Source organism: Pseudorca crassidens, chromosome 3 (assembly GCF_039906515.1).
Source record: "Pseudorca crassidens isolate mPseCra1 chromosome 3, mPseCra1.hap1, whole genome shotgun sequence".
Lineage (NCBI taxonomy): Eukaryota > Metazoa > Chordata > Mammalia > Artiodactyla > Delphinidae > Pseudorca > Pseudorca crassidens.
The window spans coordinates 167667348-167693413 of record NC_090298.1 but is presented as its reverse complement, the minus strand read 5'-3'; the positions used below and the strand labels follow the sequence as shown (position 1 = coordinate 167693413).

Here is a 26066-nt window from a genome sequence, read left to right as displayed (position 1 = left end):
TGGGATCTTAGTTCCCCGACCAGGGATTGAACCTGGGCCCTTGGCAGTGAGAGTGCAGAGTCCTAACCACTGGACTGCCAGGGAATTCCCTCTTTTCTTTTTTCCCCCCACACAGTCTTATACACTAATGTTCAGAACAGCTTTATTTGTAATAGCCCCAAACTGTAAACAACCCAGGTGTCCAGAACAGATCAGCTCTGGTACATCCATATAATGGAATATTATTCAGCCACGAAGGGGAATGAATGAATCAATGAATATACACAAAGGCGTGAGTTAATCTCAAAAACATCATGCTGAATGAAAGAAGCCAGTCACAAAAGACTACATACTATATGGTTCCATTTATATGAAATTCTAGTAAAGAGAAATCTAATCTAGAGGGACAGAAAATTGCATCAATGGTTGTTTGGGGATGAGGATGGGATGGGGGTTGACTGCAAAGGGACCCAGGGGATTCTTTTGGGGGTGATGGAAATATTCTCTGTATTGATTGGGGTAATGGTGACGCCATGGATTTGTCAAAACCCATCAAACTGTACACTTAAAATGGATACATTTTATTAAATGGATATTATACTTCAATAGAGTTGACTTCAAACCAACTTGGACAGGGAAGGGAGAACGTAAAAAATAGGGATGTACAGAGTTCTGGTCTTTGGGTGATGGAGTCGTGGCCTCATTGAGAAACTGGCAGAAATGGGTCAGGGGTCCGATGGGCTTAGCTGATGGTTCTACTGGCATTTTTGAGGCAGTCAGCTGTGAATATCTAGGCCAGCTTACCAGGAGCATATGGAGAAGTGGGGCTCCTCTCCCCCCACTTAAAAACAGTGTTTTGCTTTCACTGTACTTTCTTGTTCAATTTCTGGTATGTCATTCCATTTTTCCATGTACGGCAGTCATTTAAATTTTCTATTTTAAAATAAATGTATTTAAATGTTTTAAATGAGGGGATTTAGAATAAAATTATTCATGATTGTATAGCTGGTACACATTTGAATGACTTAAGTTTAGAAACCCTCATGGTTTCCCACCATTTTTTATTGTGTTCCTGTCATGAATACCGAATTTTAAAGGCTTGGTCTACCAGATGGACTGCATTTTTGAGCCTGTGTGTGTGTGTGTGCGTGCATGCGTGTGTGTGTGTGTGTGTGTGTATAGGGGGTAAAGGAACAGAGAGAGACTTTTATGATGTACCTAATCACTTGACCAGAAGAGGATTCTCCCCATTTGTCGGGTGAGGAGAATGCAGTTATGAAACGTTCAGATCCTCACCCAAGGCCCCAGGAAATAAGTAGTGGGGTAGCGATTGAACCCAGGACTCTCTCCCCTTACTCCACCACCCCTTAACTATTTGTTATTAATTAATTAATTAATTTTATTTTTGGCTGCGTTGGGTCTTCATTGCTGCGCGCAGGCTTTCTCTAGTTGCGGCGAGCTGGGGTTACTCTTCGTTGTGGTGCGTGGACTTCTCATTGCGGTGGCTTCTCTTGTTGCGGAGCACAGGCTCTAGGCACGCGGGCTCAGTAGTTGTGGCTTGCGGGCTCTAGAGTGCAGGCTCAGTAGTTGTGGTGCAAGGGCTTAGTTGCTCCCCGGCATGTGGGATCTTCCCAGACCAGGACTCGAACCCGAGTCCCCTCCATTGGCAGGAGGATTCTTAACCACTGCGCCACCAGGGAAGTCCTTCACCTCGATTTTTAAAAAAGCACAACATGCTCATGATATGACCCACAAATGAATAAAAAGAAGAAAATAAAAATTACCTGAACCCCTGCACTCACAGACTCTTAGCATCTAGTCTAGGGGTGTGTGGTCCCACCCACATACATTTGCAACAATGAGATTGTGATGTCAGCATTGTCTTATTACCTGCTTGTTTTCCCCCTTACAAATTACATCAAGGGAATCAAATGGTGCTATCTTGGGATGTCCAGGATGTATTGACTGAGAAGGGACATGGAGGAACTTTCTAGATCTTGGACGGGGTGATGGTTACTCGGGTATACACCCATCTAAAAAAAAATTCACTGGGCTGTACAGTTAAGATGTTTGCACTTTACTGAGTGTATGTTTCACTCCAATAATTTAAAAAAATACACCATGGGACTCTTTCCATGTCAATAAAAATGAATGCACAACATCATTTTCATTGCCGACACCCCATTTAAATGCCCCTCCCCCTCACAATGGCTTCCCAAAGCAGCTGATGCTTCTAAAACTGATGGCTGGCAATTCCCTGGCGGTCCAGTGGTTAGGACTCTTCGCTCTCACTGCCGAGGGCCCAGGTTCGATCCCTGGTCGGGGAACTAAGATCCCGAAAGCCAGCCAAAAAAACAAAACAACACAAAAAATGGAGCTGGGGCTTCCCTGGTGGCGCAGTGGTTGAGAGTCCGCCTGCCGATGCAGGGGACACGGGTTCGTGCCCCGGTCCGGGAAGATCCCACATGCCGCGGAGCAGCTGGGCCCGTGAGCCATGGCCGCTGAGCCTGCGCATCCGGAGCCTGTGCTCCACAACGGGAGAGGCCACAACAGTGAGAGGCCCACGTACTGCAAAAAAAAAAAAAAAAAAAGGAGCTGATGGCTGATCTCAACAGCTTGTGCACTTGCCAGATTCGTTCTTCTGCTTGATCCATTCTCTTCCTTGGACCTGTGACTGCCCCCACCCCCAGTCCTGGTTCCCTCTTCTCACTCCAACCTGGTCCTGGGGCAGGGTGGAGGAGAGGAGATCTCACCTTCTCCCATGCTCCCTGAGTGCCAGAATTACAGAACCATCAGCTTCCTGGAAATCTCCACTTGGATATCCACAGGCTGCCCTAACTCACCAGATCCTAACCCAGTGGTTCTCAACCGGGGATACTGGGCAATGCCTAGAGACCTTTATGTCGACATGATTGGGGGGATGCTACCGACACCTAGTGGAAGGAGGCCAGGCGCATGGGATGACCAGCCCCGACAGCAAAGAACTATTCAACCCCAAATGTCAGTAGTGCCAAGGTTGACAGACCCTGCCCTAAACTAACTCATCATCTTCCCCCAAACCTACATCCCCATCTCAGTAAAATGCACCTCCATGCATCCAATGGCCCCAGCCAGAAAGATCTGAAGCTTCCCTCCCCTCCTCCACCATATTCAATCCACTCCTGAATTAATTACGTAATAGTAGCTGCTACAACGAACAAATCCCAAAATGTTTAATGACTCCAATATGATGGAAGTTTGTTGCTCGGTCATCTAAAATACAAAATGTATGTCCCTGATTGGCAGGTGGCTCCCTCCCCAGGCTCCTTCTGCAGTTCTGCCATCTTTATCAGGCCACTGCATTCAGCTGAAAGAGCTGGTGGAAGGGGAAGAGAGGGGAGAAGTCATACCTGCTTCTAAAGCTCCTTGGCTTGGAAGGGTCATACATCATCTCCTTGCAGGGTCCACGGGTGAACTCATCACATGACTCTTCAGAGGCAAGGAATGCTGAGAAATGCAGTTCCAGGATGGAAAGGTGTGGCAACCACCCTTTGAGATGATCTCCAATGATGCCCACCTCTTGGTATTCACCCCTGGCATAGTCCCCGGCCTCACACTGAATTGTGGCTAGCCTGTGTAACCACTAGAATACTGTGGAAGTAACAATGTCTGACTCCCAAAGCTAGGTTGTTAAGATATTACAGCTTCCACTGTGCTCTTTTGGATCGATTGCTCTAGGGGGAAGCTGGCCACCATGTTGTGAGGACACTCAATTAACCAAGAGGTCTACATGGGGAAGAACTGAAGTCTCCTGACAGTAGCTAGCCATCCAACTTGTCTGGCATCCAAGTTGCTAGCCATGTGAGTGAGCCATCTTGGAAGTAAATCCTTCAACTAGTTGACACTTTATTTATTTAGTTAGTTTTGGTCGTGCCTCAAGGCATGTGGGATCTTAGTTCCCTGACCAGGGATTGAACCTGGACCACCGCGGTGATAGTGCCAAGTCTTAACCACTGGACTGCCAGGGAATTCCCAAGTTGAGCCTTTAGATATGACTACAGCCCTGGCTGATAGTTCGACCCCAACTTTAGGAAAGATCCCAAGTCAGAACACCTAGCTAAGCTGCCTGTAGGTTCCTGACTGACAGAAATTATGAGGTAATGTTTATTTTTAATGATAATGTTTAATGTATTGTTATTATTTTAAGTCACTAAATTATGGGGTAATATGTTACACAGCAATAAGTAACTGCTAAAGGAGAAGTATGACTTTTGGAGAATAATTGATCCCACAATCTGCAAGCCCTGTCTGTTCTCCCTAAACGTTTCACAAATCCATCCCCCTTCCCCTATAGATTGTACCTCCACCATATTTCTCTTTTGAATGGCTACACCTGCCCTGTCACTGATCTCCCTTTGTAGAAGATGTCTGTCATGTCTTTTTATTTTTTGTGGGTTTTTTTTTCTTTTTTGGCTTTCCAACATCCAATTATTTCTTTTGGGAGGGGGGACTTCATTCCTTGTAGCAGTGTCCATCATGGTGGCTGTGACCTCCTAGCCAACTTGCCCCTAACGCTCAGCCTCTGGAAACTTCTGCCTATTTTTTTTCCAAGGTGGAGATTCCAGACTGACACAGATGCTGGGAAACCTCTGGTGTCTACAAGATTCCCCCGTTTTTTTTTTGGTCAGACACTTTGCACATATGATATCTTTTAATAAAAAAAAAACCAACCCAAGCAGAGAAGGTAAGAGAAAGGGGGGCTCAAAAGTGAGGGGTGCAAGCTAGAGAAGTACATGAACACCCACAGAGGCCTTTGTAGCAACTAGGTCATGATAATAACAACAGCTCGCCCTTAACAATTTAAAAGGGTTTTCACCTATAATTCTCACAGTACCTCTGGGAAGGGCATGATTATCCCAGTTTTGCTGTGAGAACTCTCCAAATACAGGTCCATTTCCACAGAGTCAGCCATGCTTCTCTGGTCCTGCTTTAAATATCTCCTAGTTTCCCACCTCTTTAAATTTACACGGCTCCAAGTGTTACTGCCTTGGTATCTGTGTAGTTTAGGACAGAAAAAAAGATGCCTCTGCTTCAGAGCATTAACTTGCAACGTTTCAGTATATTGGTCTTTGGTAGGATTGAAAGGGCCCTTGGAAGGATTTCCCCCTTTCCCTTGTAATCGACATTAGATTAGGATGGTGCTTCTCGTCATCATTTGCTATCCTGCGTGTTGTATTACCCGGGGATGCTGTCTGTACTCCTCACGTCCACTTCCTTAGCGGTTAGCTCCCCTTGTCAGCTGCCTTCTTTCTGGGGCACATTTGCCTCTTCTCCGAACAAGATTCACTTTTTGCTTAAGACAATTTCTGTTGCTTTCAACCTACAACCCTGGCTGGTACATCTGCCTCCGCCATCGCCTCACATAACCCACTGTCCACCCACTAGCCATTCCTTCACTGACTTAATAAATGTTTACTGAGTGCCTACTACGTGCCGAACACTGTTCTAGAAGCTGAAGTATAGCTGCGAAAAAAGTGGAGAAAGACCCTTGTGCAATGGAGCAGGACCTTCCCCCCAGCCCATGTCCTCAGCCTGCCTTTTGTCTGTAGAAAAACTTTAGCCAAAGAATAAGCCTAATCAGAGAAGTGAGAAAAATGTAGAAGCAAAGGAAAACAGTCCAACAGGACCAAATAATAATAGTTTAGCCATTAAAGTCAAATAATAGTTCAGTCCTTCCTAAAGGAGGAAGCTTTAGTTCCTTCTCAAGGGCTATAGATAATATCCTGAGCCATGTCCTTTGAGCTGTTTTGCAGATACTGAAACCACCAGGTGAAACAAGTTAACTACATGATGACCAGACTGTAGCCATGACATAAGCTGCCACGATTCTGAGAACTGGCCTCAAGGAAATGGGAACAAACCCACCGTGGAACTGAAGATGAACTGTACTTAAAACAATCCAGATGACACGGATCAGACCACCGCAGGACCAATTTCAAGATGACTGTGCTGTTTCTGCACGTAGCCCTCTCCTGCCTATACCCCCCTGAAACTCCCCTTTAAAAGCTCTTGCCCATTGATGGTCAGTGGGGAGTTGGCCTTTGGACATGAGTCTGCCCTCTCCCCCGGGATGCCAGCCTCCAAAACTTTCCTTTCCACCAACCTTGGCTTTCAAGTGCTGAGCAGCCGGACCCCACTTTCGGTCACACTTGCTCTGGTGAGCTTATGTTTTTATCAGGAGAGACAGACAGTAAACAAAATAAGCAGTCAATGGGAGCGCTTCTCAAAGTTCAGTGTGCCTGTGGATGGACTGGGGACCTTGTTCCAACGCAAGCTCTGAGTCAGTAGGTCTGGGTGGAGCCTAACAGTCTGTGTGTGTTTTGTTTTGTTTTTTTTTGCGGTATGCAGGCCTCTCACTGTTGTGGCCTCTCCCGCTGTGGAGCACAGGCTCCGGACGCGCAGGCTCAGCGGCCATGGCTTACGGGCCCAGCCGCTCCACGGCATGCGGGATCCTCCCGGACCGGGGCACGAACCCGTGTCCCCTGCATCGGCAGGCGGACTCCCAACCACTGCACCACCAGGGAAGCCCCAGTCTGTGTTATTAACAAGAGCCCAGGTGATACTGATGCTGCTGGTCGGTGAAGCACACTTTGAGTAGGGAAGGATGAGGCTCACAAGTTCTGTAAAGAAAAGTAAAGCAGGGAAAGGGGGTGCAGTGTGCTGGGAGATGATGGTGGGGCTTGTGGTCACAAATCAGGTGTCAGAAGGGGACAGTGAGTACGGACTCGATGGAGGTGACGGGGGTGCCGTGGAGATGTCTGAGGGAAGGGCATTCCAGCCAGCAGGAACAGCCAGTGCAAAGGCCCTGAGGCTGATGTGTGCCTGACTGGTTAGAGGACTAGCAAGGAGGCCAGTGTGGCCACGGTGGAGTGAGCGAGGGGGACAGAGGTAAGAGGGGAGTCATGGGGCAGGAGGGGGCATCTATGATTGTGTAGAGAGTTGCAGACTATTCTTAGGACTACAAGTTGAGCCACAGGAGGGTTCTTAGAATGACATGAGCTCATTTAAGTTTTACAAGGATTCCTCTGGTCCCTGGGGGGAGAACAGTTTGCAAGGGAACAGGAATGGAAGCTGAGAAAAATGGGAGGAGGAGGTGACTGCAATTGTCCAGGTAGGAGATGATGGTAGCTTGGATCAGGGAAGCAGCATGGACTGGTGAGAGGGGGCTGGGTTCTGGGTAAACTTGGGACGTTGAACCAACTGGATTAGCCAACAGATCTGGGGAGAGAAATCAAGGATGACTCTGGGTTTTTTAGTATGAGTGTAAGGCTGAAGGAACAATGCACAGGGGCAAGGAATAAGATTAGTAACCCATCTCAAACATTTTGCGGGGCCTGATTAGACCTCCCCGGTAGATGCAGGGAGGAAGGTCTGGGAGAGAGAGTTATCTGGGCAGGAGAGAGAAACACAGGGCGCATCTGGTAGGCAGGTATTTAGAGCCAGGAGACTAGACGAGATTACAGAGCAGATCGGGTGGAGATAAAGAAGATCAAGCCCAGGGGCGCTCTTCAAAAGACAAATCTGATAAGGGAAAAGAATCTGGAAAAGAATATATATACACACACACACACAGACACACATATATACATGGAAAATATGTATAACTGAATCACTGTGCTGTACACCTGAAACTAACACAGCATTGTAAATCAACTAAACTTCAATTTTTTTAAATATAAAAAAAAAAAAGACAAATCTAGGAGTTCCCTGGCGGTCCAGTGGTTATGATTCAGTGCTTTCACTGTCGGAGCCCGGGTTCGATCCCTGGTCGAGGAACTAAGATCCCACAAGCCGCGCAACATGGCCAAAGAAGTAAGACAAATCTGATGATTGGTAAGATTAAAAACAAATCACCACAAGAAGATACCCACGAACAAAGGACTGATTCAATAAATTAAAGGTCTTCTTCATACAGATGGCTAACAAACACATGAAAGGATGCTCAACATCACTAATCATTAGAGAAATGTCAATCAGAACTGCAGTGAGGTATCTCACACTGATCAGAATGGCCATCATCAAAAAATCTACAAACAATAAATGCTGGAGAGGGTGTGGAGAAAAGGGAACCATCATGCAATCTTGGTAGGACTGTAAATTGATACAGCCTCTATGGAGAACAGTATGGAGTTTCCTTAAAAAACCAAAAATAGAACTATCATATATCCCAGCAATCCCACTACTGGGCATATATCCAGAGAAAACCATAATTCAAAAAGACACACGCCCCCCAATGTTCATAGCAGCACTATTTACAATAGCCAGGACATGGAAGAAACCTAAATGTCCATCAGCAGAGGAATGGATAAAGAAGATGTGGCACATATATACAATGGAATATTACTCAGCCATAGAAAGGAACGAAATTGGGTCATTTGTAGAGACGTGGATGGACCTAGAGACTGCCATACAGAGTGAAGGCAGACAGAGAAAAACAAATACCGTATATTAACGCATATATGTGGAATCTAGAAAAATGGTATAGATGATCTTATTTGCAAAGCAGAAATAGAGACACAGACATAGAGAACAAATGGATACCAAGGGTGGAAGGGGGAGGGTGGGAGGAATTGGGAGATTGGAATTGACACATATACACTGTTGATACTATGTAAAAAATAGATAACTAATGAGAACATACTGTATAGTACAGGGATCTCTACTTATGCTCTGTGGTGACCTAACTGGGAAGGAAATCCAAAAAGAGGGGATATATATATATATGTATAGCTGATTCATTTTACTGTGCAGTAGAAACTAACACAACATTGTAAAGCAATTATACTCCAATAAAAATTAATTTTTAAAAATTAATTAATTAATTAAGGGTCTTCTATAGAATGGAATGCTATGCAACCCCAAAAAAGTGGAGGGGTGAGGGGCAGCCTTCTTTAAAGATTGGCTGGCATGCATCCTTGCCTGTTCTTTCCTCCCTTGCTCCATCCAGCTTCCTGGAATGGGAATTCAGTGCTAGCTGAAGCTGTACTTTGGACCTTGAAGACAGGAGGGGCCCAGCCCAGGGATGGCTGAGGTGCGAGCTGGAAGGAGGAGGTCTCTGGAGACTTCGTGGTCCACAACCCCCCTACCCACCCTGCATGCCAACCTCCAGACTGTCAGGGAGACTGAATGGTTGTCTGGGTACAGAATGGTTGTAAGCGTGTGGTTGTCTAGCCTCACGATCATGCGGCTGGCTGGAAGCTGTGGTTCCCTACTGTTGCTCAGCATCAAGAGACAGTATCGGGAGAACTCCCTGGTGGTCCAGTGGTTAGCTCCCGGCGCTTTCACTGTGGGGACCCAGGTTCAATCCCTGGTCGGGGAACTAAGATCCCACAAGCCGTGTGGGGCTCGGCCAAAAAAAAAAGAGAGAGAGAGAGAGAGAGAGATAGTATCGGACCTACCTCTAGCCTGGGAAAAGATCAAAATTCAAAATTCGAAATGCTGAATCCATGTCAGTTTCGTACCACTGTAAAGTCAAAAGCTTGTGAGTTGAACTACTGTAAATCAGGGACCATCTGTATTCAACAAATTACTTGAGATATTCAACACTTTATTATGAAATAGTCTGTGTTAGATGGTTTTGCCCAACTACAGGCTAATACAGGTGCTCTGAGCACATTTAAGGTAAGCTGGGCTAAGCTACGATGTTTGTAATGCATTTAGCAGGGGGGTGGGCTGCGTGGCATGTGGGATCTTAGTTCCCAGACCAGGGATTGAACCCGGGCCCCGGCAGTGAAAGCGCCGAGTCCTAACCACTGGACCGCCAGGGAGTTCCCCATAATGCACTTTCGACTTACCATGTTTTCAACCTACAATGGGTTTATCAGATGTAACACCATCATTAGCCAAGGAAGATCTGTTCTGCCATAAACAGCCCTGTGGCTAAATCTTACTTTTGATCCTTTCCTAAAAATGAGTCATTAGAAGTAGATTATGAGAATTTGAAATTTGGGGTCAACTTTGTTTCCAGAGAAGCTGTAGCAATGTCTCGGTGAGCCTTTGAATGGGAGAATCCATTTACCCACAGCCTCTTCAGCCCTCAGGGTTTCTGTTTCTTTTTTAAATTTTCAATTCCTATCAATTCAACAGGCCTGTTTTGCGTTCACCCCAGAAAAGGTAGCAGTGATCGGAGTTTCTCTCTGATCACGGAGTGATAACCAAATCCGGATTGGTTGATTTGCAGTCAAGAGTCAGAATCGATCCTTCCTCTCTCCCACCCCATTCATTCATTCATTCACTGGGAATATTCAGAGCAAACAAAGTTGGGAGAAATCAGGCACTCATTAAATATTTGGGTGCCTACAACATGCCAGGTACTGTTCAAAGTTGCTTTTTTTTCATTTCAGGTCACCACCTACTTTAATTAATTAATTAATTATTTGGTTGTGCCGGGTCTTAGTTGTGGCAGGTGGGCTCCTTAGTTGTGGCATGTGAACTCTTAGTTGCGGCATGCATGTGGGACCTAGTTCCCTGACCAGGGATCAAACCCGGGCCCCCTGCATTGGGAGCGCGGAGTCTTATCCACTGTGCCACCAGGAAAGACCCCACCCACTTTAATTTAAATCAGTGATTTTCAACTGGAAGCAATTTTGCCCCGGGGGCGGGGGGGGAGAGCAGCGACTTGGCAATGTCGGAGACAGGTTTTGGTTGTTATGATGGGGACGGTGTTACTGGCATCTAATGGGTGGAGGCCAGGGATGCTGCTCCACATCTTACGGTGCCCAGGACGGCCCCGCTCCAACAAAGAACCATGCAACCCAGAATGTCAATAGTCCCGAGGTGGAGAAATCCCAGTTTAAAAGAAATGGAATAGCAGAGGATAAAATAGAATATATCAGAAGGCGTTGCCCAAAGTACGGATAAGTATCACTTCATAAGGCTTCTCCAAGGAGGTGGCGTTTGAGTGGAGACTTTTGGGAACGAACAAGATTCAGGCAGAGGACACGAGCAGAGGTCAGGTGGCTGGACGGCAGAAAGCTGGCCAGCGTGGTCCCTGGAGCCAAGCGGGAAAGGGAGGGTGGAAGGAAAGGAGGGCAGAGGTCAGCAGGGGTGATGGGGAACCAAGGGGAGGGTTTTAGGTAAGGGAGGGATATGGTTTAATTAGCTTCTGGGGAGTTCTCTGGTGCTGTAGTGGTTAGGACTCCACGCTTTCACTGCTGAGGGCCTGGGTTCAATCCCTGGTCAGGGAACTGAGCTCCTACAAGCTGTGTGGCGAGGATCACTCAGGCTGCTGAATGAAACGACAGCAAGGCCAGGGCAGGGGTGAAGTTGCGACACTTACGAAGGCCTTATTGAGGGTAGTTACGAGGACGGTGGTGGCAGATACGAAATGTATAATAGTTGAACTGTGCCTAGATAGAGCAGGTGAAACCACAGCAGTGAGGGCGGGGGTGTGGAGCAGTGTCAGTGCAGGGTGACTGTTGGGGCTGCAGCAACTGATGGCACAGCCCTTCTCCCCGGCGGCACGGCGGGAGCTCAGGCCTCAGGGGAACTGGCTGGGCAGGGCCCCCACCTCACTCACAGCAGAAACTGGGACGGCCCATGCTGCCCACCCACCTCTTCAGTCACTGCTGAGGAAACACCACTCCCAGCACCAGGGGTGCCTCCAAGGCCTCCTCCAAACTCTTCCACTTCCATATCCTTCCCTCTATCCTGCCCCTGATTCCATAAGGCGGGGAGTGTCTTTGTCCTGCTCTACCCCCCCATCAGGATGGGATCCCCTGTGGGCACGGAGGGCACAAAACTACCCTTATCTAGGGCACCCAGCATCAAGTTTGGAGTCCAGCAATCAGGAATGGTCTGCCTGTGAACTCCTACATATGCATCAAAACCCACCTCAAATGGACTCTCATTTGGGAGGACTTCTTGGATGCCCATGGTTGCTGATCTAACACAGTAATACACATCAGTAGCTAATACAAATCGAACACTTGCTACATTCCAGGTCCCATTCGGAGGACCTTACGCTCAACGACCCTAGGATGTAGGTTATTATCATTATGTCCACTTCATAGAGAGGAAACTAAGGCTCAGGGACACACAACTTGTAAGTAGTGGAGCCAAGATTTAAACTCAGGGGATGTCAATATGCTGCCTCAGCAGCAGGTATCCTTAAATCCTTCCTTGTGAGATTGGTTTGACCATCACCATCTTCCAAATGAGAAACTTCAGGCTCAGAGGGGTTAAGCAATGCACCTAAGATCACACAGCAAGTCAGTGGTTGAGCCAGGCTTGCCATGTGGGGCAGCTGCCTCCAAAGCCCTAAACTTTTTTTTTTAAGTTTTGAAATATTTAATTTACCCCCAAAAGTTACCTTAAATGGAATAACTTTTTATTTTTTTAATTTATTTTTTATTGAAGTATAGTTGAATTCAAAGCCCTCAGCTCTTAACCTTCCTCCTTTATCACTGCTTCATCTCTGGGTTCAAAGTGTAGTTTATGAGCATCTACTGTGTGCCAGGCAAGGTTCTAGGCTCTGGGGACAAAATAAGGGACAACTCTGAGGCGACATTTGAACTGAAAGATGAAAAAGAATCCACCTTGAGAAGATGTGGAGGCAAAGAGAGGTCCCAACCGTTACCAGGAGCCTTCTTTCTCCCCCACACCTTTGTCCATTGTCTTCTCTCTTGCCAGGAACGCCTTTCCCTACCTAACAAACTCCTATACATCCTTCAAAGCCCAGCTCCAATGCCTGCTCCTCCTAGGAAGCCTTCCCAGACCGACCTTCCAGGCCAATTTCGCAACTCCCTCCCTTGGGCTTCCGCATCCTGAGGTCCCTCCCTCTGTCCCACGCGTAACCAGAGACTGATGGGAAGGTCTCAGGAGGAGTCGGTCCCACCAGGCTAGAAGATCATTCCTGAGGCCCAGGCCCAGTGAGAGCACAGAGTTGATTTTTTTGTTGTTGATGTTTGCATTGGGTCTTCGTTGCAGCGTGCAGGCTTTCTCTAGTTGCGGCGAGCAGGGGCTACTCTTCGTTGCGGTGCACGGGCTTCTGACTGCAGTGGCTTCTCTTATTGTGGTGCACGGTCTCAGTAGTTGTGGCTCACGGGCTCTAGAGCGCTGGCTCAGTAGGTGTGGCGCACTGGATTAGTTGCTCCGCGGCATGCGGGATCTTCTCGGACCAGGGCTCGAACCCGTGTGCCCTGCACTGTCAGGCGGATTCTTAACCACTGCGCCACCAGGGAAGCCCCGGAATTGATTTTTGAAATAAGCAAGGAAGAGCAGAAAACTATGACGATTCTTTGGGAAAGAGACACAAACTGCGGCTTTAAAGTAGCTCCCGACTCCGCTCCAGCGTCCCTTCTCTGGCCACACCCTTTCAGGTTCCGCCCCGCCCTCGCCCCACCCCTAAACGTGCCCCCACGCTTCCCGGAAGTGGGCGGCCTCCTGAGCAAGCGCCGTGGGCGCAGAGCACGCCGAGAGTTGTAGTTCCGGCATCTTACAGAGGAACTTGCGCTGCGATGTGGCCCCAAATATTGGTTGGGGGGGTCCGGGTTGCAGCAGGTCTGTGCCCCGCACTGGGGTCTCGCCTCGCCGCCCGCTTTCCCCCGCAGCGGACACCCGAGAACAGCCTGGCCCTGCAGCGGAGCCTGCACGCGACGGCGGCCCGGGCGCTCCCGCTCGTTCCCATCGTGGTGGAGCAGACGGTACAGTGGCCAGGCGGGGACACGGCCCGGGGGTGAGAGGGCTGGGGCACGGAGGGTCCCTGACCCTCACCCCCATCTTTCTCCTCCAGGGTCGCGGCGAGCGCGCCTATGACATCTACTCTCGGCTGCTGCGGGAGCGCATCGTGTGCGTCATGGGCCCGGTGAGTGCCCCGTGCACGGATCCTCCCCTGCGCCTGCCCAGACCCCCTGCTCCCCTCCCCCTCACACGTCCTTGATATCCGGACTTACCCCCCTTGACGTTCCTCCCTAGGCTCCGCTCTTGTCCCAACCTGACACCCACACCCACCCCCCTTCCAGGGCACATAAACCCTCTGATCCTCCTTCCTGGCCCTTAGTACCCTTTCTACGCCTTCCTTAAATCCTCTGCTTCTCCCTTCCTAATCTCTGACTCGCTCCCTCACCAATGACCCTCCTCCCCAATCCTGGGCTCCAATCACTCTCCCCAGCCTCCTTACCCCTTCCCTTCCTGGGCCCAGTGTGTACGGACCCCACCCTTCCTGTAAGCCAAACCACCTGGGTCTGGATCCCCCCAGCCCCACCCCGCACCACATCACCTCCTGGGTTCTGAAGTCTTCCTGATCCATCTTCCTTGGGCTCTGACCCCCATTCTGGTGCCCTGACTCATCCTCAGCCGACCCATAACTGCCTCCCTTATGCCTCCACCCCTATCTGGGGACACCCCTCCCCGCCCCACTTGCAGATCGACGACAGTGTCGCCAGTCTGGTCATCGCGCAGCTGCTGTTCCTGCAATCGGAGAGCAACAAGAAGCCCATCCACATGTATATCAACAGCCCCGGTGAGCAGGGCCTTCCCCCGGTGCCAGGGTCTTCCCCCGGTGCCAGGGTCCTCCGGGGGACTGAGACCCCAATCAGGGATGTCCTCTCTCTGGAGCAAGAAAGGGTGCAGAGCTTCCTTCAGAATCCCCCCAAAATGCCTTGAAACCTCCAAAAGCTGCCTCTTCCCTTGCTTTTAAACAGGCACCTGAACCTGCCTGTTTGATCTCACAGGTAACGTGTTTGTTTTGTTTTGTTTTTAATAAATTTATTTATTTATTTTTGGCTGCGTTCGGTCTTCGTTGTTGCGCGCGGACATTCTCTAGCTGCAGCGAGCGGGGGCTACTCTTCGTTACGGTGCGCGGGCTTCTCATTACGGTAGCTCCTCTCTGTTGCGGAGCACGGGCTCTAGGCGCGTGGGCTTCACTAGTTGTGGCACGCAGGCTCAGTGGTTGTGGCTCGCGGGCTCTAGAGCGCAGGCTCAATAGTTGTGGCCCATGGGCTTAGTTGCTTCGTGGCATGTGGGATCCTCCCAGACCAGGGCTCGAACCCGTGTCCCTTGCATTGGCAGGCAGGTTCTTAACCACTGCGCCACCAGGGAAGTCCACAAATAACGTTTTTACCAACCTGACTTGGTTGTCGAGATTTTTAAATTGGTAGATTCTGTCCTGCCCCCACAAGAAAAGGGAGAATAGCCAAACTTTTTGTTTTGTTTTGTTTTGTTTTGTTTGGCCGTGCCCTGCAGCTTGCGGGATCTTAGTTCCCTGACCAGGGATCAAACCCAGGCCCATGGCAGTGAAAGTGCTGAGTCCTAACCACCGGACCACCAGGGAGTTCCCTGAATAGCCAATCCTGATTGGTCGTTTACTGTGCCAGGCACTTCTCTAAGCACTTGATAGGCATTTAATTCATTTTATCTTCACACAGCCTCGCGTGATCGATGCTGTTTAGTCATCTGCAATCTGCAGGGAGGCGCTGCAGCTCCAAAAGTCTGAGTGACTTGCCCCAGGCCACACATGAGTAACTGCCCGGCCAGGGGGCCAGACCCAGGCGGGCTGGCTCCAGAGCCTTCACTCTTAGCCACTGCGCTCCCAATTTCTAGTTTCTCTTGAAAGTTTGGCAGATCTGGCCCCCGCCCTGGGCCCACATGCACGTGTGGCAGCTGTCAGCTCACTCTGGAGCAAGTCCTCATCTTTTGCTCCCACCTGGCCTGTGTCACCTGCTTCTGTCACCTTCCTATCCCTGGTAGTACTTGTGTTTGGGACCCCGGCTTTAAAGGGCTTCACCAGCCCTCCCCAGGGCCAGAGGCTGCCCCAGGGAAAGGAGGGCACAGCCCCTCACTTGCCCCCCTCCACCCACAGGTGGCGTGGTGACCTCGGGCCTGGCCATCTACGACACGATGCAGTACATCCTGAACCCCATCTGCACGTGGTGCGTGGGCCAGGCGGCCAGCATGGGCTCCCTGCTTCTGGCCGCTGGCACCCCGGGCATGCGCCACTCGCTCCCCAACTCCCGCATCATGATCCATCAGCCCTCCGGGGGCGCCCGGGTGAGTGCCGGGCCCCGTGAGCTGCTTTGGGGATGGGGGTGGGGGTCTAGACAGAAGGACCAGCCGGACAGACGGAAGCCACGTGGGGGTGTGAATGTTTTAAAATGTAGGTTTTGGGGACTTCCCTGGCGGTCCAGTGGTTAGGACTCCACGCTTTCACTGCTGAGGGCGCGGGTTCAATCCCTGGTCGGGAAACTAAGATGCCGCAAGCCACGTGGCTTGGCCAACAACAACAAAAGAAGTAGGTTTTATTAATGTGCAGGTATAGTGAGGCCAAGAGGTCAGGAGAGGGCTGCCATTGAAAAGACAGTTTGTTACTCACAGATCCCAAGAGGAGGGAGTGTGCCAGGCCACGGGGGCCACGCAGAGAGAGAGGCACCAGGGTTGGTCGGGAGGAAAGTGCAGGCAAGAGCCTTCATTGTGGTTTGTGCGGGCAGGAATGAGCGAGGCTTAAGACTGGCTAGCGTAAGTAGTTGCAGTGGGCTCTGGGGTGTAGGGACTGTCCCTAGTTGTCTGGTACCCTGGGGCGATGGGGCAGGGGGATGGTGACCCAGGGTGTGAGAATAGAGGAGGTGTTGGGGATGTGGGCTTGGATTGGCTGCTTTGCACGTGAGAAGTGTACTCTGGACAGCGGTTGAAAATCTTTAGGAATTAGCTGCCCTGGGAGGAGCTGTTCCTCCTGGTCAGGGAGGCCCCAGCTGCAGAAAATAAGAACATAGAGTTGATTCCGGAAGCCTTCCTGGAGGCGGTGAGGTTGAAGCAGGCTGTGGAGGGACTCACAAAGCCCTGTCCCACCTGCTTGAAAACTGGCAGCCGACGCCCAGGGCAGGCTTCCGAGTCCCATCTCCAGTCTCCCCGTGAGTGGCAGATGCTGATCGCAACCTTCTCCCTCTTGGGACGACCCCCCAGGGCCAAGCCACAGACATCGCCATCCAGGCGGAGGAAATCATTAAACTCAAGAAGCAGCTCTACGGCATCTACGCCAAGCACACCAAACAGAGCCTGCACGTGATCGGTGAGCACCCTCCTGCCCCACGCAGGCCCCCAGCTGCTCCCTTCTATTGTAACCAACACATATGTACGGGTCAGGCCTCTGGACCTCTGTGCTGCTGACACCAGGGCTGGATCATTCTGTGATGGAGGCCTGCCTGGGCACTGTAGGAGGTGTGGCACATCCCGGGGCGCTGCCCACTAGATGCCAGCAGCACCTCCAGTTGTGACGGCCAAAACTGTCTCCAGACATCGCCCAGCATCCCCTGGGGATCAGAACCCACCCGCGTTGAGAACCCCTGTTCTGAGCACTTTAAAAAGACTCATTTACAGGAGCCTCCCCAAAACGTCATTGAACTAGGTCCAGGGGGATTCCCGGGCTTTCCAGTGGTTGGGACTCCGTGCTTTCATGGCCGAGGGCTCGGGTTCAATCCCTGGTCGGGGAAACTAAGATTCCGCAAGCCATGCAGCGCGGCCAAAACAAAAAAAAGAAATAGGTCCAAAGGTTTTGAACAGGGTCTCCCACAAAGAATATTCCAAATGGTCAAGAAACAGAAGTCAGGAGGCTCATCACTTCTAGTGATGATGTTTAATAATGACATCATCAGGAAAGGCAAATCAAGGCCACGATGAGATACCATTTCAATCCACTGGAACGGCTCAAATAGAAGATACTGACACCCCCAAGTGCTGAGGGGAGCGTGGAGCCACTGGAACGTTTATCCACTGCAGGCGGCGGTGAAAACCATACAGCCACTTCCGAAAGCTGTCAGGCACTGAGGCTGAACACGCAGAAAGATGCGTGGTGGTTCTGCTCGGCGTATAACCGAGGGAATTGAGTGCTTCTGTCCAAAGATGTAGTCAGGAATGCAGCCCCATTCCTATGGTCCCAAACGGGAAAATACCGAAACGCCTGACAGCAGGGGAATGAGTGGTCAGTGGTGGTGCTTAGTCATGAGGTGGGATGCTGTACCGCCATGAGGACCGGTCCACAGCCTGGATGAATCTCAGAAACACAGTGCTGAGTGGAAGAAGGAGTAAATGCTCAGTGGTTATGTGTTTCTTTATTTACTTGTTAAATTAATTAATTAATTTTTTTGGCTGTGCCACGCAGCATGCGGGGATCTTAGTTCCCAGACCAGGGATTGAACCTGCACCCCCTGCAGTAGAAGCGCAGAGTCTTAACCACTGGACCACCAGGGAAGTCCCTGTGGTTATGTGTTTAAGGGGCAAAAACTGGCATAACGGATCCATGCCATTAGGCCACTGTTAGGGTAGTGGGTGGGGACAGTTAGTGACTAGACATGGCCCCGACGGGGTTTCGGGGGGCTCTGATCTAGGTGCCAGCCACGTGGGTGGGTTCAGTCTGAAAATCACCACACTGTCCACTTCCATGATCCACACCTTTTCCTGGATGTGCACTTACACATCAATAAGTTCACACACACACACACACACACACAAAACTGAAACAGGTGTTTTACCGATGGGGAAACTGAGGCGCAGAGACAGGGAGGCCAAGATCACACAAGGAGGACTTGGGTGGATCGGGGACCCAAACGTGGCCCCAGGTCTCCACTCTTAACCACCCTCATCCCACTTCTGCTTCCCCCGCAGAGTCAGCCATGGAGAGGGACCGCTACATGAGCCCCATGGAGGCCCAGGAGTTTGGCATCTTGGACAAGGTTCTGGTCCACCCTCCCCAGGACGGTGAGGACGAGCCTGAGCTGGTGCAGAAGGAGCCGGTGGCGGCGGCGGCAGCAGTGGCAGAACCTGCCCCAGCGAATGCCTGAGAGCTGCCCCTCACCCTCACCCTCCGGAGGAAAGTGGAGGCGCCAGGCCTGCCCAGCCCTCGACACTGAGCCTAGAGGGGACCCTTGAGGAACTCTGGATTTGGGGGTGCCCCTCCGGGTGGGTATCCCAGCTGAGACACTGTGATTTTAAATTAAATCTTTGCAGACTTTGCTCCCGGCTGTGGTGGCTTCCCTCCATCCTCCACCACGGCACACGTGTGCCTACACCCTGACCTTCAGCTTCCTAACTTCAGCAAAGCTACTGAGCCTACATTCCAGGCACTGCTCCAGAGGCCGCAACTTACTGGGAAGAAAACACAGAAATCCCTGTCTGGAAGAAACTTACATTCTTGTGGGAGTAGACAGTTTTTTAAAAAGTCAGGGCAAGAGGTATGCAACGTGTGTGTGTGTGTGTGACAGTTTTAGATGGGGTGGCCTGCAAAGGCCTTGCTGAGAGGGTGACATTTGAGCAAAGACCTGAAGGAGGTCTTTGCAGAGGGTGGGGGGAGCAAGCTTGCTATCTTGGGAGACAGCAGTCTAGGCAGACGGCATGGCAAGTGCAAAGGCCCTGTGGCGGGACTGTGGCTGGCACATGGGCGGAAGCACGAGGAGGCTGGGGTGGCTGGAGAGAGTGAGGGGGAGAGAGGAGAAGATGAGAGCAGGAAGGGGAGGAATACAGGTCGTAAAAGGCCTGGTAGGTCTGAGCAAGGAGGGAGATGCCCCATAGAGGGTTTCAAGAAGAAGAAGAAAAAGGAACCACAGAGTGGTGGGTGGAGAGCGGCAAGCACAGAAACCAGGAGACCAGTGAGGAAACTTGTAATCACCCAGAGGAAGGCTGACGGCTCCCGACACGTGGTGAGAGAGGTCAGATTCTAGCCAGCTTTTAAAGGCAGGGCTGGGACTTCCCCTGTGGCGCAGCGGTTTAGAATCCTTATGCCAATGCAGGGGACACAGGTTCCATCCCTGGTCTGGGAAGATCCCACATGCCGAGGAGCAACTAAGTCCGTGCGCCACAACTACTGAGCCCACATGCCTAGAGCCTGTGCTCTGTAACAAGAGAAGCCACCGCAATGCGAAGCCCACACACTGCAACGAAGACCCAACACAGTCAAAAATAATAATAATAATAAATTTTTCAAATAAATAAAAACTAAAGGCAAGGGGCTTCCCTGGTGGCTCAGTGGTTGAGAGTTCGCCTGCCGATGCAGGGGACACGGGTTCGTGCCCCGGTCCGGGAGGATCCCACATGCTGCGGAGCGGCTGGGCCCGTGAGCCATGGCCGCTGAGCCTGCGCGTCCGGAGCCTGTGCTCCGCAACGGGAGAGGCCACAGCAGTGAGAGGCCTGTGTACTGCAAAAAACAAAACAAAACAAAAACTACAGGCATGGCTGTCAGCTGCAATGTGAAATTTGAGAGAGAAAGTCACCTCCCAAAACTCCAAGGCATTGGCCCAAAGCAGCTAGAAAGATGGAAGGAAAGATAAGACGTTCCTGGGAAAGTTCAGGAGGAGCAGGATTGGGGGCCACGATCAGAAGCCGGTTTTGGACGTTTGATGTCCAAGTGCCCCAGACATCCCAGGGGATGGGTAAGTCTGGGGTCAGGGTTGGAAATAAAAATGTAGGAGACTTCAGCATGTCTATGACTTAGTGGTCAGGCTGAGAACTGGCTATGGCGTTTGGACCTCGGAAATCACGAGTGGCCTTAGATAAATAAGAACACTTTCGGTGCTTTGGGGGCCAAAAACCAGATTGGAGTGGAGCCAGAGAGAAGGGGCTGGAAAATATTGGAGCTAAACAAGTCTTTTAAGGAATTTTGCTGTCAAGGAGAACAGAGAACTTGGGGCTGTCACTGGAGGGTGTGTTGAGGTCAATTTCTTTTTTTTTTTTTTAATTCAGGGGGCTTTTAAAAAAATTTATTTGTTTTATTTATTTATAATTTTTGGTTGCATTGGGTCTTCGTTGCTACGCATGGGCTACTCTTCGTTGTGGTACGCGGGCTTCTCACTGCGGTGGCTTCTCTTGTTGCGGAGCACGGGCTCTAGGCGTGCGGGAGTTGTGGCACACGGGCTCAGTAGTTGTGGCTCACGGGCTCTAGGCACACAGGCTCAGTAGTTGTGGCTCACGGGTTTAGTTGCTCTGTGACATGTGGGATCGTCCTGGACCAGGGCTCGAACCCGTGTCCCCTGCATTGGCAGGCAGATTCTTAACCACTGCACCACCAGGGAAGCCCCAGAGGACTTTTTAATTTGGCTTCATTCAGCTTTTCATTTCATCTGTAAATATTTCGGTATGTATTTCTAAAAGGATAAGGAATCTTTATGTCTCAAAAAACTAAAAATAGAACTACCACATGACCCAGCAATTCCACTCCTGGGTATATATCCCCAAAAAACAAAAACTCCAATTAGAAAAGGTACATGCACCCCAATGTTCATAGTGTTATTTACAATAGCCAAGATATGGAAGCAACCAGAGTGTCCATCAACAGAGGAATGGATAAAGAAGATGTGGTGTATATATACACGGTGGAATACTACTCAGCCATGAAAAAGAACGAGGTTTTGCCATTTGCAGCACCATGGATGGACTTGGAGGGTATTAAGCTAAGTGAATTAAGTCAGACAGAAAGACAAATTCTGTATGGTATCACTAATATGTGGAATCTAAAGAAGTACAACAAACTAGTCAATTGTGAAAGACAACTTTTCCAAGGACATTGGGGGTGGTAACGCGAGCGATGGGGAGCGATGCGGAGCAGCAGATGAAGCTTCGCTTGCTTGCCTGCCACTCACCTCCTGCTGTGCAGTCCGGTTCCAAAAAGGCCAGTCCGCGGCCCAGGGGTTGAGGACCCCTGATACAGAGAACAAACTAGTGGTTACCAGTGGGAAGAGGGAAGGGGAGAGGGGCAATATAGGCGTAGGGGATTTAAAAAAGGGTTATTATGGGATTATATGAAATCGTGTGTGTAAAACTTTTGAAAATTATAAAGCACTACGGAATTTAAAGAATCTTTCATTCAAAAAAGAAAGTTAATGAAAAATAAATACGGGGGGACTTCCCTCGTGGTACAGTGGTTAAGAATCCACCTGCCAATGCAGGGGACACGGGTTCAAGCCCTGGTCCGGGAAGATCCCACATGCCGCGGAGCAAGGAAGCCCGTGCGCTACACCTACTGAGCCTGCACTCTAGAGCCTGTGAGCCACAACTACTGAAGCCTGCGCCCCTAGAGCCTGTGCTCTGCAACAAGAGAAGCCACCGCAGTGAGAAGCCTGCTCACCACACAAAGAGTAGCCCGTTTGCCACAGCTAGAGAAAGCCCACGCACAGCAACGAAGACCCAACGCAGCCAAAAACAAATTTAAAAAATAAAAAAAATAAAAATAAATGGGGGCTTCCCTGGTGGCTCAGTGGTTAAGAATCCGTCTGCCAATGCAGGGGACACGGGTTCGAGCCCTGGTCCGGGAAGATCCCACATGCCACGGAGCAACTAAGCCCGTGCGCCACAACTACTGAGCCTGCGCTCTAGAGCCCGCGAGCCACAACTACGGAGCCCGTGTGCCACAACTACTGAAGCCCATGTGCCTAGAGCCCATGCTCCGCAACAAGAGAAGCCACTGCAATGAGAAGCCAGCGCACCGCAACCAAGAGTAACCCCTGCTCGCTGAAATTAGAGAAAGCCCGCGTGCAGCAACGAAGACCCAACGCAGCCAATAAATAAATAAATAAATATGGGGACTTCCCTGGTGGCGCAGTGGTTAAGAATCTGCCTGCCAATGCCGGGGACACGGGTTTTCGAGCCCTGGTCCGGGAAGATCCCACATGCCGTGAAGCAACTCAGCCTGTGCTCCACAACTACTGAGCCTGCGCTCTAGAGCCCATGAGCCACAACTACTGAGCCCACATGCCACAAGTACTGAAGCCCAAGTGCCTAGAGCCCGTGCTCCGCAACAAGAGAAGCCACCACAATGAGAAGCCTGTGCACCGCAATGAAGGGTAGCTCCCGCTCGCCAAAACTGGAGAAAGCCGGCCCCCAAAACGAAGACCCAACGCAGCTAAAACTAAATAAATAAATAAGTAAATAGGGACTTCCCTGGTGGTCCCGTGGTTAAGAATCCACGCTTCCACTGCAGGGGGTACAGGTTCAACCCCTGGTCAGGGAACCAAGATCCTACATGCCAAGCAGTGTCGCAAAAAAAAAAAAAAAACTGTAAAAATTTAAAAAATAAATAAATAGACAAAAGGATAAGGAATCTTTAAAAAGACAACCACAATATCATTTTCAAACTTTAAAAAAATAACAACACTTACCATGGTCGAATATTCAACCCATGTCAAAATTTCCCTGGCTGTCGCTATTTCTTTTTTTTAGTTTGTTCCAATCAGGATCCCAATAAGGTGCAGGCATTGCCGCTGGTTGATAAATCTTTAAGTGTCTTATTACTGCAGGTTTCCCCTTAATCTCTCAATCTCTCCCTCTTTTTCTTCTCTTTCCTTGAAATTCACCGGTTGGAGAAACATCGTTGTTTGTCTTGTGGACTTTCCCGCTGTCTGAATTTTGATGATGTGATTCTGTCCTTGGTATTTCCGGTAACCTGGTGTATGAATCTAGACAAATCTGATCGGATTCACGTTCCGCTTTTTGGCAAATGACCTCTCAGTTGAGGGTGCCTCCTAGCAGGAGGCACATTAAATCCAGTTGTCCCTCTTTCATGACGTTAGGAGGGAATGAGGGTCCTTGTCTAGAACCACCAATATTCCAATAAGGCCTGCAAAATGGTGACATGACAATTCTACCATTAAAGGAAGAGGATCTTTTGTTTATGTCCTGTTTTTAAGCTGGGAGCCAGGCTGTTTGTATGGGGGTGGGAATGACCCAGTAAAGAGAGGGGGAACGGGAGGCGCCTCGCTTTGACCTTTGACTGAATCCCCTAACTCCACAAACCTGGCCCCAGCCCATAATCACAGCCTTGACGTCACTCCCTTGACCCCTAGATCTCAGCCTAGCTGTACTCTGCCCTTAACCTCTAGCCTTGGCCCAATCCTTCTATGACCCCTGACCTCTGACCCCCGGCCCTATCAAGCCTTCGCCCACCGCCGCCCCGCCCTCTGGAAGACGGACTTTAGGCACAGCCATTAGTCTGAGTCACTGCGGTCGATGGCGCCCAATACCGCGGGAGAGGAGGTGGATTATGGGGAGAGCCAATAGCTCGAGAGGGCGAGCCGACTAACAACCAGTAGCCTTGAGCGAGAGGCGGGACTCTGAGAAACGCCAATCGCTGGAAGGACTCGGCGTAACCACAGCCAATGGCTCTGGGGCGGGGGCGTGCTCCTGACCCCGGCAGCTTCCACGACCCGGCTCCGGGGCTATGGCCGGGAGTGGGCGGCTAGCGCTGCGGAGCGTGGCCGGGCAGGGCTGGGTGCGGGGCTCGGGGCCGGCCGTGCTAAGCCGCCTACGGGACGCGGCCGTGGTACGGCCCGGCTTCCTGAGCGCGGCCGAGGAGGAGACACTGAGCAGCGAGCTGGAACCCCAGCTGCGCCGCCGTCGATACGAGTACGATCACTGGGACGCGGTGAGGCTGCTGGCGCTGGGGGCGGAGCCACAGCGGGGCGGGACCTGGGACGTTAGGGGCGGGACGGGGAGTGGAGCCCTGGGGTGGGCGAGGCTACATCTGGGGGCGGGACCTGGGAATGGGGGCAGTGTCTTGAAGCTGAGGGAGGGGCCTTGCGGGCAGGGAGAGCGCTTTGGACATGAGGGCTGGGTCGTAACAGGAGGCAGAACCTGGAACTGAGGGGTGTTTGGGGAACAGGACCAAAGTTAGGGGCGGAAACGGTGTGGAGGGAGTGAGGGAGGGTCACGGGTTGGGGATGGACCTGGTGTTGGGTGGGATCATGTTGTGAATATTGAAGCTGGGCCAGCATTAGGGACGGCATCTGGGACTGAATTGGAGCCTGATGGTGGGTAGAAAGGACTGAGGCCAGGGGTTCGATCCCTGGTCCAGGAAGATCCCACACGCCACGGAGCAACTAAGCCCATGTGCCACAACTCCTGAGCCCAGACGCCACAGCTACTGAAGCCCGTGCTCCACAACAAGAGAAGCCACCGCAATGAGAAGCCCGCTCGCCGCAACTAGAGAAAGCCTGCGCGCAGCAACGGAGACCCAACACAGCCAAAAATAAATAATATTTTTTAAAAAACGACTAAGGCCAGACCCAGATGGGTCAGGGTTGGGGTCTGAGACCCAGCATCATGGGGTAGATAGGACCAAGGTTGTGAGTTGAGGGTGGGGTCAAGGGTCATGCTGGAAAAACCAGGCCTTTGCTTTGCACTTCCACCACCCTCTCCCCCAACCCACCCTAGCCCCACAATGTGCCTTAGTTTCCCTTTTCCCCCCTGGGAGCTTCCAGGCTTGACCTGAGCTCTCTGGGCAGGCCATCCACGGCTTCCGAGAGACAGAGAAGTCGCGCTGGTCAGAGGCAAGCCGGTCGGTCCTGCAGCGTGTGCAGGCAGCCGCCTTTGGCCCCGGCCAGACCCTGCTCTCCTCGGTGCACGTGCTGGACCTGGAACCTCGGGGGTACATCAAGCCACACGTGGACAGCATCAAGGTGTGCAGAGGCCAGTGCCTTGGAGTTCCCGGCTGGGGGTGAGCCGGCCAGGCCAAAGCCCACCTGCCAGTGTGTCCCCTCTTCCAGTTCTGTGGATCCACGATTGCTGGCCTGTCCCTGCTGTCTCCCAGCGTCATGCGGCTGGTGCACACCCAGGAGCCAGGGGAGTGGCTGGAACTCTTGCTGGAGCCGGGCTCCCTCTACATCCTTAGGTACTGGCAGCCAGGGAGCCCCCACCCCACCAGTAACTCCTGAGATGCCCACCCAGCACTTTGAGCACCTTCTCTCCTTCAGCCCTGACAGCAGACTCTACCCCCCACCGCAGGCGCTCTGCCTGGAACAGGGGCTGCCCTCACCCCACCCGGCCACAGCCTCTATTTTCTCTTGCAGGGGTTTGGCCCGTTATGACTTCTCTCACGAGATCCTTCGGGATGAAGAGTCCTTTTTTGGGGAGCGTCGGGTTCCCCGGGGCCGACGCATCTCTGTGATCTGCCGCTCCCTCCCTGAGGGGATGGGGCCTGGGGAGCCCGGGCAGCTTCCCCCACCCTGCTGACCCCGGGGCCCTCCCCCCCAGCTGCTCAAGACACCGTGTTTGTGAATAAAGTTGGAGAGTGGACAAACTGGCCTTCCTGGCACCGGCTGTTTTGGGGGGCTGGAATCTGCAGGGGAAGCCCGGGA

General features: G+C 51.2%; 3 protein-coding genes across 3 annotated transcripts in view; 2 read left to right on the top strand and 1 right to left on the bottom strand.

The window, feature by feature from the left end:
• Positions 1-23882, bottom strand: part of MLLT1 (MLLT1 super elongation complex subunit) — a 130697-nt gene extending 106815 nt beyond the window's left edge. Inside the window, exon 1 of the mRNA XM_067734037.1 lies at positions 23094-23882. Within this exon, the coding sequence (XP_067590138.1) occupies positions 23094-23096 (3 nt within the window). The 5' untranslated portion in view covers positions 23097-23882. The remainder of the gene's footprint in view (positions 1-23093) is intronic.
• CLPP (caseinolytic mitochondrial matrix peptidase proteolytic subunit) lies at positions 13390-18960 on the top strand. The gene is made up of 6 exons (XM_067734042.1): positions 13390-13661; positions 13751-13822; positions 14383-14479; positions 15818-16005; positions 16915-17020; positions 18613-18960. Exons 1-6 carry the CDS (start codon positions 13476-13478, stop codon positions 18786-18788), a joined length of 825 nt encoding a protein of 274 aa, XP_067590143.1. The 5' UTR covers positions 13390-13475; the 3' UTR covers positions 18789-18960.
• A 218-nt stretch (positions 23883-24100) lies between the features above and the next one.
• ALKBH7 (alkB homolog 7) lies at positions 24101-26008 on the top strand. The gene is made up of 4 exons (XM_067734043.1): positions 24101-24355; positions 25215-25388; positions 25476-25600; positions 25779-26008. The coding sequence occupies exons 1-4, from the start codon at positions 24152-24154 to the stop codon at positions 25939-25941; spliced, it is 666 nt and encodes a 221-aa protein (XP_067590144.1). The 5' UTR covers positions 24101-24151; the 3' UTR covers positions 25942-26008.
• Positions 26009-26066: the final 58 nt, after the last annotated feature.

Coding starts and splice junctions, on each gene's coding strand:
- ALKBH7 (XM_067734043.1), top strand. CDS start 24,152: ATGGCCGGGAGTGGGCGGCTAGCGCTGCGGAGCGTGGCCGGGCAGGGC. Junction 24,356..25,214: donor AGTACGATCACTGGGACGCG/GTGAGGCTGCTG, acceptor CTCTCTGGGCAG/GCCATCCACGGCTTCCGAGA. Junction 25,389..25,475: donor CACACGTGGACAGCATCAAG/GTGTGCAGAGGC, acceptor CCCCTCTTCCAG/TTCTGTGGATCCACGATTGC.
- CLPP (XM_067734042.1), top strand. CDS start 13,476: ATGTGGCCCCAAATATTGGTTGGGGGGGTCCGGGTTGCAGCAGGTCTG. Junction 13,662..13,750: donor CCATCGTGGTGGAGCAGACG/GTACAGTGGCCA, acceptor TTTCTCCTCCAG/GGTCGCGGCGAGCGCGCCTA. Junction 16,006..16,914: donor AGCCCTCCGGGGGCGCCCGG/GTGAGTGCCGGG, acceptor ACGACCCCCCAG/GGCCAAGCCACAGACATCGC.